Source organism: Brienomyrus brachyistius, chromosome 13 (assembly GCF_023856365.1).
Source record: "Brienomyrus brachyistius isolate T26 chromosome 13, BBRACH_0.4, whole genome shotgun sequence".
Classification (NCBI taxonomy): domain Eukaryota; kingdom Metazoa; phylum Chordata; class Actinopteri; order Osteoglossiformes; family Mormyridae; genus Brienomyrus; species Brienomyrus brachyistius.
In genome coordinates, this window is record NC_064545.1 from 23,516,708 (window position 1) to 23,533,073 (window position 16,366).

Genomic DNA, 16,366 nt, shown 5'->3' on the forward strand with positions numbered 1-16,366 from the left:
CACCCTACCAGGATCTGACCAGGTTAAATGGACGGATTTTTTAAACGTATAACGAAGTTTAATTAGACTATTAAAAACAGGCTACAGCATCGTCTCAGCGATGCTACTTCATATTTTTGTTCAAACCCCCGGTTACCACTAGAGGGCGTAGCAGACTTTTGTACGTGATTTGCCGGACTATAACCCCAGAAACGCTGTTGTAGCGATGAAGATTCAGTCATCAACAGCCTTAATTGTCTCCTCTGCTTGGAGAAAATAATCCCATCATGAAGACAATGCGGTCTGATGATATTTCAGACACAGCGATAGCGTAGGTGAGTGATTAACTGCACAGTCAGCTTCCGCAACTCGCTGTGCGTTTCTGGTCCAAAAACAAAAGTTTTATTTACACATTTCAGAAACTTAAATCTCAACCCTGCTGGTTTGTAACACGTTCACTTGCCTTTTATTAGCCCAATGAATGATGAATTACTGCGTCTTATGCAATTAATTGAAATGATCAATTGAAAGTGATTGATCTCGTCACCAAAAAAAACTTCTGTGACTGATGATATACATGTTGGTTAAGGTCACCAAACTGGTGCTCTGTGAAAGCCGCGATAGTTGTACCAGGCGCAGGCTGTTATTTCGCGATTGGACAGGCGCTTCCCGGAGCGCCGCCTTTCAAAGGGAGTCGGACGTTCGGCGGGAGCAGTCCGTCAGTCCCGGTAAGGGTCTGAGGAACATCTCGTTTGAAGGACACTGGAGATCCTCAGAAGCATTTATTTATTCTGGAGAATAAGGTGAGTAAGGTGACTCCGGTTTTCTGCGTTTTGGGTAATATTAATGATCTTGCTCTTCATCAAGACGCAAAATCATGCTTGACACCTTTAGGAACGTCAGCCTGCGCCTGTTAGTAAGGAATCGACTGGTGCGTTTGTGAACCATCACCCCTAAATTAAGTTTAAAATGGCCAGCACTTTTCATGTTCATGCGGGGCTGATTTGCCCCAAACTTCCAATTTAAGCTAAGTTCAATAAAACGCGATAGTTTTGCATACATGAACTTTAACAGAGTTTATTATATTCTTAATATGCTCAGTTGGCGCCACTTATTGAATACTAAAACACTTGATCCGATCTGTGTGGGATGTAAATTTGTATTCGCTCTTATCAATCGTAAAACATGGTCTGAACGGGGATTTGGTCATTTAAGGTCTTTAATTGTCACAGTTGGGAGACAGAAGTGGTTTTAAAGCAATCGGTTGATAGTAACTGAACAATCACCCGAATAACGTGGGTATGGTAGAGAAGGGAAAGTATGGATACGGGATTTACGGCGAACTGCCGACCACTGAGCTGGACTGCCTTATTGTCAGTCTATCGTAAGAAGCTTTTGGATGAATCACAAGTAAAAGTGGATATAATGTAGTTATTTGTGTTTTCAGCCAATGGAGTACAAATGAAACCTCGGAGGCAGCAGCGGATAATTCCTCAGTCGAGTTGGTGCATGTGTCTATAGTTTGTAACACAAACGTGTCAGTTATGTATTATTAACGTGATTTATTGTAATAACAATTTGCAAGGTTTTTTTTTTTTTTTTTTTTTTAGCACATCTATTCTGTTGGTCCTCTGCTCTGTGCAGAAACTTTTCTGACTGGATTTACGATAGGGGTGGATGCCCTTTCAGAACGTGTAATCCCTCTCGGCCTCTGTCTTCTGTGTTGTACGGGTCTCCCCAGTCTATGTGAGAGCGCGTTGTGCTGACAGGTGCCCCTATGCCTCCATGATCTTCTCAAAGGTGGCGTTTACCGTGATGCCAAGAAGTTAAATTATGTCTTGCTTGTTAGAGATATTATCTTTGATGCTGACTGCTTGAAGGGATATGTATGTCTTTCTTGGAGGTGATGTTAGCAATGATGCTAACGATCTAATGGTGTATTCCTGGTTTGGGGGATCATGTGGTTTGAGCTTGTGTGTGAGGTGGCTTGTGTGGGGCAAATTGGGGACTACCACAACCCACTGAATGTGCCAAACAGAAGGAGTAGTGTGTGAGAAGAGCCAACAATGAATGAGTGGCGCTCATAGACTGGCGTAGGTCACCCAAGCACGGATATTCTGGTGGTCATGTGACCAGGGCGTGCGAGCTAGCAGGGTTTGGCATTGCTCATCATACCACTGTTTCCAGCTGGAACACACTGCCAGAGCGTGGTGTGCTAAGATCCGCCTGGTCGGAGTTGGACAAACAGTGCGTTCCGGTTATTTATTTATGTTTTTGGCTATAACCACATTCTCCTTTCCATCCTTCTGGAATTTCCTCTGGAATTTCCTAAGCCCACCTTTGCTGCAGTTGTTTCTCGGGTTCTTGTACTGGGCAGGCTGCTTGTCTGGTGTTCCACAGATGTCTGGCCCTTCTTTATAAAACACTTACACGAGTGTGTTTTTTTTAAATTAACGTGCAGAGAATGCCCTTTTTTGTTTTGCTCCCTCGTCTCTCACGGTGTCGTTTAATATGCATGTTTCCAGGCTTCCAGAATCAGCTGACACTTGCGAGAGAGAGACTGCGGGAGAACTCGGCGGCTGTTTGGCCATGGAGCGCAGAGCAGAGTGCATTGTGGGTGACAGTAATGGCACTGTTTAGCTGAGGGGGCAAAATAAATGAGATAAAGCGCTGAAAAGGGAAAGCAGAGCTGCCCCCATCGGAGGGCACACACACAGACTCATTGTCGCTGTGACACGCGAGGTCACACCCGCACACCGTGACTGCGTAGTGTATGGACAGCAGTCACTTATGCCTAATTCGGGCGTATTTTTATTTAAACGACATCTGTATATTTCAGAGGGAACGAGACAACTTGATGACTTATAGAGTGGAAAGCTGCTGGAGCAGATGAAATATTGCGGGCGCCGTGGTGATTTCCCTGGCGCTTACAACAGTGGGTGTTGGATCCAGGCTGAATGTTTCTTACTGACTGACTGTTTACCACGTTTCCCGATGATAATGTTAAGAGAAATCATGCAATCATTTCTACAATTAAAGCTTTACGTTTGCCAAATGTGTAATACAAACCGGAGTCGTCCAGCCCTCCTGGTTGAATCAATAGACAGGCATAGAGTTGTGGTCAACCCTTATTTGCAGCTTTTGAAATACTTGTGGGCTGAGGTGTCCATATGACTGGGTCTTTATGAAATGGGTCTCGACCAAGCTGTTAATCATTTTTGCCCTGACAAAACAGACTGATTTATATTCTGCTCTCTTCTTGCCTGATCAGAATTCATAATTCTCTTGTTTGGGCAAAACTTAAAAAAAAAATAAAAAATTTATTATTTGTTGTGCAACTGATTTCATCTTTTTTTTTTTTTTTTTAAATATTCAGCTTAAATGCTGACATTCCAACGCAGTATTTTTCTAGTTTATATGAAATGAAACTTGGGCAGGTCTGTTTTATTATTTTTAATACCTGTTTCATCCTTTAAACATTTTTTTGTCATGCTGTAAGGGTCCAACTGCTGTCTTTGGTCAGAAGTTAGTCTGTTCTGGATTGAACTTGGCTCACTTGCGACGCTTGTGGATGGTGTCAAGACCTCTTGCGATACCGATGTGGTTGGCATCGTGTTGCTTTTGTCCCTCAGTTAGCAGCAAAGCTAGCAGTGCTGCTACTGAAATTGCTCTTTTTCTGTCTACTGTTTGCTTCATGACCAAACATGGACATCTGGGCTTAGACCCAGCTGCTCTTGGCTGTGATGTGGGATTGAGTCAGAGAGGACTGTGGCCTAGTAATCATGCTTTTATGACATGGGAGAACCTGGGTATCTTTATCACGATGCCTGCCAATGACGGCGTTACTGGTCTAAGGTAGCTGGGGTCCCCCATTCAAAGCATCAGGGGCAAGCGAGTTTAAATTTGTGTGAGATCGTCGTTGGTTTGTTTTTATAGCCCTTACTAAATATGGGGGACTCAGTGATGGTAGCAATAAAAATGATTATGAATAAATGTGTGAGTTGTGTGCATTACACATACCCTGCCACACAATTATTATGAGACTTTGTCATGGGTGGGGAGGCTTCAGCAAATGTCCTGGGGTTGATGTTGTTGTTTCTAGGGGCCCTGACTCAACTAAATAAACAGCAAGTCAGAAGATTGTAGCTGGTTAGCAGAAGTTTCAACTTTAGAATTTCCCTAATAGGAAACAAACAAAAAAAATCAGTGTAGTGGTTATTTCTGGTCAGTAGGGGCCCCTCAAACCTCAGGGGCCCCTTGCAACTGCGCAGTTTGAGGGGTTGTAAACGCCCTCTTCCTCAACCAGCGACTTGCCGTCATTGGAGCTTGTGCTTCTACTGCATTTCTTGTTTCACGTAGGGCTTTGTGGCTTCAGTGTTCCTCACTAACGTTGTGGCATGTGTTGACGTCCCATTGGTTTGAGCCGATGTCTGACAATGTTCCTCCCCTGGATCAGACAGGATATGTCCAAGGTCAGAGCGTAGCCGAGGAGGTGCGGGAGCAATGGGCGAGATGGAGGAGGAACGCTGCTCCCGGGCGGCGCAACTCTTCGAGGAGCTCCTCCAAGCCTCCACCTGCCTCCACACCCTGCAGACCTTTGGCGCCCTCTGCAGACATCTGCAGCTCGATCCGTTGGACCACAGGAATTTCTACAGCAGGCTCAAGGCTGGGGTCACCTCCTGGAAAGCCCGGGCCCTCTGGAGCAAGCTGGACAAGAGGGCAGCCCACAAGGAGTACAGGAAAGGGAACGCTTGTGCGGGGACTAAGGTAGGAAGGAGGGTGAGAAACATGACCAGTCCAGACAGCATCCATGAGTAAATCCTGGGGCGGGGGCCATAAGGTGAAAGCTGATTAGGCCCTAGACTGCCCCTCCCCTGTAACTCGCCAGTTAAAAGTATATCACTGGCTAACGATAAGGATGGGCCCCTCCATATAAATTATGGTCCCTTTTATGCCACCCCTTTAAAAAATCCTAGAACAGCCCTGAGAAGACCCAGCAGGAATGATGACACGTTGTGTCGAGCCCGTGTCCATGCGACGTCTGGGTTTCCCCTTTCAGCCACTGCTTCACGCCCTAGCTGGAATCTTCTGGAAGGGTTGTAATAATTATGGCTTTCGTTTCAAGTTTGACCTCAGTTTGCTTCTAAAAGAAGCCAGTGCCTGGAGAGACGCAAACGTTCTGACCTGTTTTGTCACATGCCATAAAAGTTCATATTTGCATCTAGGGGAAAATACTTGGCAACTGCATTTAGGTAGCGCAGCTAGAGAGTTGGTTTGATGACGAAACTAGCGAGATGACAGTCTAGATGTAGCCTTCAGCCCTTGGCTGTGTGAGTGAGTTTAATAGACCTTGCAAAAGTGATCTTGTTTAATGCTTATGTTTTTATATTTACATGCGTTGCTTGTAGAAACACAATGAAAAAGGATGGAGTGAGGTGTCTAGTTGGGCCGTTCACTGGAGCTCTTACCCCGAGGAGATGCGTGCGTTGGTATGGAGGTGCTTCTCGTGTCACTCAAACTCCGATTTCTATGAATTTGTGGTTCCTGGGGCTGGAGAAGCCAGAATGCAGCATTATAGAAAGCAGACAAATGGCACCTGCACTTAGCCCGCAGCCTTAGGACCGTCTGAGGGCCACATTCCGCAGGTTCCTGCTGCTCTTGCTGCGTTCCAGATAAATTTTTCAGCCCCTGTCCTGTGATTGGCCTGAATGTATGCTGTGCAGAGGTGGAAAGTTTGTATTTTCTGAACCTGAATCCAGACCAAGATTTTGTTTCAACCAGGCAGTTGAGTATAAAGAGTGACAGTCACAGAGTACTCAGCTGGTTGGTTGGAACAGAATCGTGGTCTGGATTTATACTTTCTGGACCAGATCCACCTGTGATGTGTATGCTGTACTGAGACTAACTGGTCCGCCTGCTGCTGCCTTCAGCGGACAATTGTAGACAAGAGTTAAACTCGTAATGAGTTTACGGTCTAACGATTCCTTTGTGGCGATAGTCGTTAGCAACGTGTTGCCGTGGTCTGCTTGGGTTTCACTCGGCGACCGTGGAGACTTGGGGGTTCCTTGAACAGAAGTTGTGAACTGAAGAAATTGAGACGCTGGGCTGGTTCTGAAACACTGGTAGTATTGCACCAAGTCTCCATTCTACATGGGAACACATCTGGCTGCTGATGGGCTTGTGGGTAGGCCAACAGTGATTGGTTGACGGCATCAGTGATGAAAATCCTCCAACAAGGATTTTTGTTGACTCATTGTTTACTGAAAAAGCACTATAGTGTTCATATTTAACTTTCCAATGGAGTGCAATATGCAGCATGAAGCATCGCTTATCGCCTCGCTTATGGAACTTCAAACGATGGTGACTGCAAAGGAAACTAAACTGAAGAAGGCCGGGCTATAAATATCCAGTGAGTTTGACTTCTTTTTATACCGAAAAAAGTCATCGCTTATACTGCGGTGGTTCGAATTCAATGCAAATGATCACTAGTCTAATGATAGAAAAAAAGAATCGGTTTGATTTATAAAAATAATCATGAGTTGCAGCCCTGCTTGCAGCATGGTTTTTGGTGAGCCAGGCGGCACTCTCCGAGCAGGCTCGGGTTGGGGGCTTCCTGCCGCCTGAAACCCCCTCCTATACAGGAAAGAGAAGCACTTTGACCCAAAATCCAGTCTGTTAGCTGCGTACAGGAAGGTACCGTCCAGGAAGATAGCACAGCTTAAACGGCAGGTGCCTATCAACACATACAGCTGGCTCTGATAGCTCTAGGCATTGTCCTCCAACCCTCAGGCACACCCGCTAATACATAACCTGCCAGACGTCAGCAGTATTCTGCTAGCTTCCTGAGATGCATACATTTTGCAGTATAGGGGCCTGAAATCCTGGATGTTATTGTGTAGATCCAGGAAGACAATGTGTCTGTCTGGACCCTGAAACCCTACTGACCCATCGAGTAGAGAAGGCTGGTTATGTGCATCTTCTACCGACTCGTTTTGACCTTCAAACAGGATCCAGCTCGTCAGGTGGGCTGTGACAGAGCTTGTATGTTTGATGCCGTGAGATTGAAAACTGAGTTGCTCAGAGGTTTGGTGCTGCATCTTCTCTTCTACAGTTTGTTTAAGTTCCAGAACATCCAGTAACTCGCAATAACTCTTGAAATTCACAAAATTCTAGACATTACTTCTATTGTTGCTGCTAGAGCTGATTCTTATGTCACCAGTCTTTGTGAATAATACTTCCTTGTTCCTTGTAATCTTGCTCAGATGTGGTAATGTTTACATCTAGGCGGGCATGACTGACTTTGCAGTCTGGTTTTTTTGCCTATGACCGTCTCCTGGCAGCATGAGTCCCACTTGCGGGTGTTATTACACCCTCTTTACCGGGGCACATGCCCCAGAAAAATCTTATGTTCGAGTTTTAACAAGCTACTATACTTGGTAGTAAATTTAATTTAGGTTGATGATAATGGGAAAATAATGAGTTATTTCTAATTCATAATGTCAAAGTGATGCAATTGAGCCCAACATTCAAGCTGAGGCATGCAAAATGCGTGTGTGCGCTGCACCTCGCACGGTACAGTGTGCATGTCACAGCCGGAGCACTGTGGCGCACGCAGTAATCTGCACGCAAAACAAGAATCAGGATTGTGTAATAAACACGACAGGACTAAGTTTTTTTGAAATAATGCTTATATTATAAGTGCATTTCATACACGCAACAGGCATTCAAGAAAGGAATTTTATGATTTGAGTAATGGGGAGGGTATTTGCCCCAGTACAGCTTTATATCTAACAATGCCCCTGCTGATTGTGACGTCTTCGGCTTCTCCCACTCCCCCCCTCCACCCCCACCCCTCCCCCAGTGCCTGGTGATCGGTGCAGGCCCTTGTGGTCTGCGGACGGCCATCGAGCTGGCATTTCTAGGGGCTAAGGTGGTGCTGATCGAGAAGAGGGACACCTTCTCCAGGAACAATGTACTGCACCTGTGGCCCTACACCATCCATGACCTGCGTGGGCTTGGCGCCAAAAAGTTCTACGGCAAATTCTGCGCTGGAGCAATAGACCACATCAGTGAGTGGTTCGGGGTCCGCGGTGGGCTTCTCCTCGCTTGTCCTTTGCATGTTTTTCCGCTTCTCTGTAGCATGGTGTTAATCACCTCTCAAAACACTGCTCCTTTTGGCCACAAAAGGTCATTACGCTAAATATTATGTAAATGCATTCTTTAGGAGGTGCTGAAGCAACATGTTCTGCTAACCAGTTGGCTCTGCTCATTAGCAGACATCTGAGAGGGGAGTGGAGGGTGCTAAAGTGATGATCCCCGAATTATCAAACCCACCCCTGCCTGTGTGTGTGAATAAGAGCAGGAACAAAACCTGCAGTTTTAAAATAAAGTACTAATAAGGGTCTGACTAATCTGAAACAATCAGCTGGTGCAGTTTCTGCGTGTGGTTCAGTCCTCGCAAGTCCCCGTTCAGGTGAGCTTATGTGTCTCTGAGTTTGTTCTGGGTCTTAGGGTTGGTGTTTTGTCCTGGCCTGACAGGCATCCGGCAGCTGCAGCTCATCCTGCTGAAGGTGTGCCTCCTCGTCGCTGTGGAGGTCCACGTCAACGTGGAGTTCATCAGGCTCCGAGAGCCGCCGGAACACCTGGACCAAGAGGGAGAGCCAGGGCCCCGGAGCGGTGGGCGAATCTCGGAGGAGACCCTGGGTCAGTCTCAGTACCATGAAGGCAAAGGCCGTACTTGTGATCTTGGCAAGAAGGGTCTTGCTAACTTGCTCACCTAGAATGAACTTGGGACACAATGAATCGTGGGATTGTTTTCATTTGGCGAGGGTGCAATATAGGGTGATATTTGGCGGCTTTTACTGTCCCCTGTACAAGAACGCAAGTATGGTCAAGCATGCATACTGAGATTCATCCTGCAGGGTGCAACTTCTGGCATGACTGATCACATGATTGGGGGGGGGGCGACTACCGCTTCAGTGTGGGTAAATTTAATTCGGAATTGGAATTTTACATACAATTAAAAACTGTCTGCTTCAGTCTTAATAGCAGCATCAAAAACAACAAAGACACGTCAAAGGACCAGGTTGTATTTTGTGTTATTTATTGCAATGTACTTCACACAATGCGATGAAATTTGATAAGCAAATTTCAAGTAAAAGGTAGGTAGAATGTACCATAGGACCTGGACAAGATAAAATGGGTAATGTGTAATAAGGTAAAATACAGCGACTGTTTATATGAATCGGCGATTTGTGTAAACAAGTGTCAAGTGAAAACGGCGGTCCGAGGTAGAGCTGATAAGATCAGCCAGCCAGCCAGCCACAGTGAGACATGCTGCCTGTTCAGGTGCACTAGTGCGGCAGATGCACACGGCTTAATCGTATGAGTGGGAGCTGGATTATCTTAAGGCGCCCCCCCCATAGCTTTTCGTAGTTGATGGGTCATTGGGGGGGGGGGCAATACACACCTCTCTTAGGACCCCTTCATTGGTGGTGTTGCAGGGCCTGGCTGGAGGGCAGAAATCCGACCTGCGGGTCACCGCATGTCAGACTTCAGCTTCGACGTGCTGGTGGGGGCCAGTGGACACAAAGAGACCCTAGAAGGTAAAACCACCAAATGCCGCTTCATCTGACTGTTTCCGCATGTATTTTCATATTTAGTTGAAAGGCCGGTATTAGCGCCAGTGTCCATGTCTTTCTGATTTTCGAAATGCAGCATTTCACCCAAATCCACATTTGGCAGCTTCTGCAGTCTTTCATATAGCTAATAAGTCCGCATGGTACCTATAAGACATCCACAGTGAAGAAGCAGTTCTTCCCCCCGTGAGGCACTGATTTAGGTGGACTGGGGGCTCTTCTATCTCGGTGTAAACATAGCGGCCTGTAGTCCGAAAAATGAGGCAAAATTTCCCTGAAGATAAGGTCGCCCCAACAGCGGGACAGACTACAGCGATTTTTAGGGACTTTGAAAGCCGCTCTGGAGCTCATTCTCCATTGAGGAAACGCTGAGAAGCTCTCCTGCGCTGCAAACTAGCAACAGCGAGGATATGAGAGTAATCTGTGTCCCATTTCCTGTAGATGACGGTTCCCAACGGGTCTCTGTTAAGGCCTAGGAAGTGCAGCAGCTTGTGCATCCTGTTGGATTCATGTGGCAGGAGATGAGACACCATAACTGAGGATGAGGTCGTGTATGATAATGGTGTGAAATTATTGTGCAGATTCACTCCCAAGTGTGTAAATACTCAACAGGGCCTTAATGACCCCCATAGCTTCTGACGGTACATTAGACAGGTGTTCCATGTGCCTTTAGCTCAGACCTCCACAGTAGAGGTCGCTGTTGAGTAACTTGAGACATGTAGTATGTTAATAAGCCTCAGAAGAAAAGTTCTGAGAATTCCGGTAAATCCAGACTTGTCCAGAGTTTGACTATTAGTTTTAATACAATTAACTTGTGCAAAATTTCCTAAGAAATGTTGGCCTGCATTCCTTATTCTCTTTGTGTTAGTACATAGTTTAAAATTTCCCAACAGGCTGATGTAACACCTTTTTATAAAAGTGTTTCCTGTTATGTCATATAACAATGCACCTCCCTGTCTTTCATATGCTCTTCAGTTCGGTATCTTCTGGGCAGGGCCACCGCAAAGGGGTAGTTAGCATGATTTCAAGAGCCCCAGAAGGGCAGGGGCCCTAAAAATTTTGGAATATAATTATATTGGTCTGGTTAGCACCCCATCCTAGGTTGTTCCCTGCCTCGCACCCATAGTCTCTGGAATAAACTCCTGACCCCTTGTGACCCTGAGTAGGACAAGCGGTTACAGAAAATGGATAGATGGATGGAGTATTCAGGAGCCTGATGTGATGTGCGTTCGTGGGGCCTGAAGTCAGAGAACCCGTTTGAAATTGGTGCCTAATAACAATCCTATCACTCCCCCCCCACCTCCAGGTTTCAGGAGGAAGGAGTTCCGCGGGAAGCTGGCCATCGCCATCACTGCCAACTTCATCAACAGGAACACCACGGCTGAAGCCAAGGTGGAGGAGATCAGTGGCGTGGCCTTCATCTTCAACCAGAAGTTCTTCCTGGACCTGAAGGATGAAATGGGTGAGTTTCTTTCAGCAGAGACACCTTTTAATGTAAGGTGCAGTCTGAGATGATCGGCTTTCAGGCTTGGTCCTCAGGTACCGATTGTCTGTCTCTTAAGCATGTGGTTTAGGGCAGTGCGGAGACGTTAACCTGAACGCTTACCCTGGCCACTGTGCTTCAATGTGAAGAACGTTCTGATTTATTTTTGTTCTGCAGGCATCGACCTGGAGAACATCGTCTACTACAAGGATAACACCCACTACTTTGTAATGACGGCCAAGAAGCAAAGCCTGCTAGATAAGGGTGTCATCCTACATGTGAGTCTGCGCAAACATGCACGCTTTGCTTTGCAGGACATCTGGGCTGCTAGACGCCTGCACGTCTCGTGTCTGCTGCTCTCCATCTCTGCTTGCTTGTCATTCTATCTCTTCACGCAGACCTTCTGATTTAACCTCCCTCTGAGTTCGGCCTCTCCTGATTTTGGTCTCTCCTGGCCAGGATTACATGGACACAGAGATGCTCCTGAGCGGGGAGAACGTGGACCAGGAGGCCCTGCAGTCGTACGCCCGCGAAGCCGCCGACTACGGGACCAACTACCAGCTGCCCTCGCTGGACTTCGCCACCAACCACCACGGGCAGCCCGACGTGGCCATGTTCGACTTCACCTGCATGTACGCCTCGGAGAACGCAGCGTTGGTGCGGCAAAGTGGCGGCTGCGGGCTACTGGTGGCGCTGGTGGGGGACAGCCTGCTGGAGGTGAGGTTTTTGTCGCGATCCAGTGTACGAGGTCACCATGGTAACCAACCGTACTGATATTTCGCACAGGCTTCTGCGGCCCTGTTTTACGCATCCTCTCTGATTGGCTGTCTCATTCTCTCCAGCCCTTCTGGCCAATGGGGACGGGCTGTGCCCGTGGCTTTCTGGCCGCCTTCGACACGGCCTGGATGGTGAGAGGTTGGGCGGAGGAGCGGCCGCCCCTGGAGCTCCTGGCTGAGAGGTCAGTGCCAAGATGTGACGACGTGCTGAGCGTGTGGCTACACTGCCTTCAGTTACCGCGGCATAAAGTCCCACAATACTGCTATTTAAAAACCAAAAAAAGCTTGTAATCCATATATTACAATGCTCTGAGACTCTCAGCCTCTGTTCCGTGGTGTTTAGTTATCTGTGGGTCAGCGTGAGTGGTCCTTGTGGTTGAATCTGACTACTCATGTTTTCGTTTGTACTGTAGGGAGAGTCTTTACAGGTTACTGCCCCAGACAACCCCTGAGAACATCACCAAGAACTTTGAGCAGTACACCATCGACCCAGCCAGCCGGTACCCCAACCTTAGCACCACCCTCGTCCGGCCACATCAGGTGAGGCTGAGGAACGTGGACTTCTGCACCAGTCTCCGCTTCTCCACGTGGGGAGAAAGTGAAAATATTTCTCATATGCATGCGTCTCCTCATCGTGCCAGTGAGTTTTGGGATGGTCCCAGTCTTTCCCCCACATAACTCTCTCCTACCTGACGCAGGTGCGCCATCTGCTTATCGATGGGGAATTGCAGCCCAGCCATGTTCGGCGTTCTGAGTCACTGCGCCGGTCTGTTAAGGAGTCTCAGCATGGTGAGTGCTGCTGTGACTGACGCTCTCGGTACCCAGTGGTACATGGGAGTCCTGCTTCTGAGACTATCTCCTCTTCAGGGTGCTAGTGCATAACTAAAATAACCAGGAGACTTATGTTTTCAGCTGGATGCATCTTCTGAGCCTCCAGAGCCCAGCTAGATGTTTCTCTGAGGTCTCCTTGCTTGTAGATTTATGATTGTTCTGTGGTCTTGGCGGGCCTCGGAGCTGTGTATTCTGATCCGAGGTGTCCCGCTGGATGTTCTGCCCCCTAGAGTCCAAGATCCGGACCGGGCAGCTGCTGAGCTGGTGCCAGACGCAGACCCGGGGCTACCCGCATGTGGACGTTTCAGACCTGGCCACGTCCTGGACAAGCGGCCTGGCACTGTGTGCCCTCATTCACCGGTTCCGGCCCGATCTCTTGTAAGTACTGATCCCCCCCCCCCCCCTTTGTTCTTTAACTTGTACACCCCATCCCCACTAGTCCCCATTCCTTGTTAAAAGATATCAACATTTATTTAGCAGAATTTTTATCCAGTGTAACATACATACAAGCAGCCAGGATCTTGAGCAATTCAGGATTTGGGACTTTGCACAGGGGGAGGAAATCTCTCTGCTACCCTTGGGATTTGAACCAGCGACCTTCCAGTCAGACACAGCATCTACCCCACCGAGCCACACGCCATGTATGCTGCCTGGCACCCTCTTCCCCCCCCCCCCCCCCCACGCAGCTAGATCTCGTCACTGTTGCGATAGCAGCCTCATTTTAGTACATGCAAATCCATAACCACACCTTCATCTCTCACCCCTCGGTACCCCCGCAGGGAGTATAGCACCCTAAACCCTCAAGACTCGGCCAAGAACAACCAGATAGCCTTTGATGTCGCCGAGTGCGAGTTCGGCATCCCACCACTGACCACAGGCGCCAAGATGGCGGCCAACCGGAAGCCGGACGAGCTCAGCTTGGTCATGTACCTGTCTCAGCTTTACGATGTGCTCCAGAGCACCTCTTCTGTCTCAGGGTAAACTGGGGACTGAGAGTCTCTTTCCTAAACATAAGCACCATTGTCGGATCGAGGGCGTGTGTTCATTTAGAGTGACGTCCCAACTGCGTGTAACTATCAGTTATGAAGTCTGAGGCATGTCAGTCTCTGCATTCCATATGTAGAGAACACTCCCAGTTAGCCCTCCTATCTGGCTGGGGAAAGCAGGTAGTTCTGATTGGCTGAGAGAGGGAATGCGCCAATCTCTACGTGATGCTTGGACTCTGGGTCATTCATACATTCTTTTAAAGGCACTTGATCTGTATTTCCAGTTAAACATTCCACAGAGTTTTGTCTGAGAATTTAAAAGTAAATGTCGGTCTTTTCATGGTGTCCTCGCCGCAGCATGGTTCCTTTGGCGTCTCTTAAATACCCAGCTGATGATGTTTCCGCCTGCCTCTGAGCGGGGGGGGGGGGGGGGAACGACCACATTATTATATTATTTTTTTTTAAAGTTCCTCAGAAAGAAAAGGATGAGAACAGCAAGGAAGTTTCAAAGTCCCTGTTTGATCCAGATGGCGCCGAAGAAGCGAATGCCAAAGGTACCGGCCCATGACCCAGACCTGGGTTCGAAGGGCATTTTGCTTCTGCTTCTGACATGACGACATGACATTTCGTTCACAAAGTGAACGAAAGCTTTAAAAGCACCATGCCTCCAGTGCAAGAAGGTGCATTTGGAATGGACTCTGTCATCAAGCAGGGCAGCAAAGGGCAGCCTGCGCCAGTATAATGTGGATTTTAGTGTTAATCACGGGGGGGGGGGCAACAATGAGTGTATCTATGCAGGGTGGTGGAGGGCAGGAATGAAACAAAGGATCAGTACTGGAGAAGAGGCCTCTGTTCTATCGGCGAGGGGCAGAAAACAGGCGGGGGATGAATAATTCATGTGTTTAAATTAGTGCTCTGTCCTTTCAGGAGCAGCAGACGTCTGAGGACAATGAGTCCATGTACAAAAGGAGACGGAGGGTTCGTTTGGAGGAGGTCGGTTTCTCCCGAACAGACCCGTGTTGTACAGTGATGTCGGTCCAAACATGAGACAGTAGTAGCTTTCCTGGGAACGACTATGGTGATGTACGGTCTATCGCAGCTGCTGAGTGCTGTGTTTCACTGCCAGGTGACCAACTTGTCCATTCAGAGGTCATCCTCTGGGATCAAGGGTGCTGATCTCCAGGAGAACAAAGTCAGGTTCATGGCCACCCAGCTGGAGGCCAGGCTCGAGGAGAACGCCCCCAGCTCTTTGGTCCGGAGGCAGGTCAGAGCGGTCGCCACTGCTGCCGCGGGTTTGTCGGGAAACCTCTTTGTCCCTGCTAGCCTGGGCCGGAGCTTAGACGACGACATCTGCAGTGGTCGGCGTGCACGTTATGGTTGGGCTTTAAGCATACAACCTTCTGGGCTGGTCTGACCAGTATGAGCATGACATACTGCCAAATTGTCAATTAGGGCCGAAGTATTTTTTTCCCACTGGATCTCTGGTGCTATACATGTGCTGCACTGTAGCAAACCACTGTCATCAGGCCCTGCAAATGTATTAATACCAGGAAGGTCTTCAGGGGAGCCAATTAGGCTCCACCTAGTGGGGAGTCCAGGATCTGCAGCCCAATGTATTAAGTCACTACTTAGAATTATTAAACTCACAATATCTATGACCTAAACTCCATTCTACAATGCATATTAATATAATGTTAATTATGCTGACATAAATTTACAAAGGGGAGGAGGCCATTCGGCCCATCAAGCTTTGTGGAAAACTCAACTAATAGCTCAGAGTTGTTTAAACTCTTATCTAGCTCTGCTTTAAAGGAAACCAGGGTTTTAGCTTATACTGCCCTAACAGGAAGACTATTCCATACTCTAACTACACGCTGTGTAAAGGAGTTCTTCTCAAATCCAGTTTAAAATGTTCTCCCGTTAATTCCACCCTTGACCACGATTTCTTGTTTTTTTTTTTAACTATTACTAAAGTAACTATTTAGCTGAACTGCATCCAGACCTGTTAGAATCTTATATACCTGGATCATGTCCCCCCCCCTTCGTTTCCTTTGCTTGAGGCTAAACAGATTCAGCTCCGCTAAACCTCTCCTCATAAGACATTCCTCTAAGACCAGGAATCATTCTCGTAGCCCTACGTTCCACCCTTTCTAAGGCAGCAATGTCCTGTCTTGGTTAAATACAAGTATCAGCCAGAGTCCGCCTGTTTGCTTGCACCTGTTTTTTAAGAAGCACATCTTCTCAGTTTTTCATAGGCGGCGTCGGTGAGGGTTTACATAGCGGTAAACGTGCGTAGGTGTGTGTAACTGTGCGTGACCCTCCTTCCGCAGACCTCCTTGCGTATAGCCCCGCCCACCCCCTTGAGGGGGAGTGACACGTGCTGCGTCTGTAGCCGCCGTGTTCACGCCATGGAGCGACTTGGCGCCGAATCGCTCTTCCTCCACCGCGACTGCTTCCGCTGCTCCGTCTGTAACTCCGCCCTGCGTCTGGGGAGCCCACATGTTCAACGCGGAGCAAGGTGAGCCACCTGCTGTCCACCACATGCCACTGCTGGTTGTTAAAGAGGGGAGGGGGGTGTCTAGCGGTCTCCAGGGGTGAGTTTGTTGCTTTTGGGGTCCCACACAGTTATTTTGCCCCCTCAACAATGTAGTGACTGCTTGGGTCCAACAGGGG

At 48.0% G+C, this 16,366-nt stretch overlaps 1 protein-coding gene across 5 annotated transcripts; it reads left to right on the forward strand.

The window, feature by feature from the left end:
- The first annotated feature begins 65 nt into the window (after window positions 1-65).
- On the forward strand, window positions 66-14,952 carry LOC125706386 (F-actin-monooxygenase mical2b-like). Of its 5 annotated transcripts, none has more exons than XM_048973061.1 (16): window positions 66-314; window positions 4,436-4,746; window positions 7,841-8,048; window positions 8,518-8,682; window positions 9,483-9,584; window positions 10,924-11,079; window positions 11,278-11,378; window positions 11,560-11,817; window positions 11,943-12,058; window positions 12,290-12,416; window positions 12,575-12,665; window positions 12,938-13,085; window positions 13,487-13,681; window positions 14,159-14,247; window positions 14,621-14,686; window positions 14,820-14,952. In XM_048973061.1, exons 2-15 carry the CDS (start codon window positions 4,483-4,485, stop codon window positions 14,635-14,637), a joined length of 2,037 nt encoding a protein of 678 aa, XP_048829018.1. In that variant the 5' UTR covers window positions 66-314; window positions 4,436-4,482; the 3' UTR covers window positions 14,638-14,686; window positions 14,820-14,952. The 5 variants fall into 5 exon arrangements, with proteins under 5 accessions (XP_048829018.1, XP_048829017.1, XP_048829019.1 ...); XM_048973060.1 differs by lacking the exon at window positions 66-314 and adding an exon at window positions 328-782; XM_048973062.1 differs by lacking the exon at window positions 66-314 and adding an exon at window positions 328-782 and having other exon boundaries at window positions 4,440-4,746.
- The last annotated feature ends 1,414 nt before the right edge of the window (window positions 14,953-16,366 follow it).

What these genes read in the sequence shown, in the direction of transcription:
- LOC125706386 (XM_048973058.1), top strand. Translation starts at nt 2,869, where the DNA reads ATGAAATATTGCGGGCGCCGTGGTGATTTCCCTGGCGCTTACAACA. An exon ending in ACACAAAGAGACCCTAGAAG is followed by an intron (nt 9,585 to 10,923) that starts GTAAAACCACCA and finishes CCCCACCTCCAG; the next exon opens with GTTTCAGGAGGAAGGAGTTC. An exon ending in CCCTCGTCCGGCCACATCAG is followed by an intron (nt 12,417 to 12,574) that starts GTGAGGCTGAGG and finishes TACCTGACGCAG; the next exon opens with GTGCGCCATCTGCTTATCGA.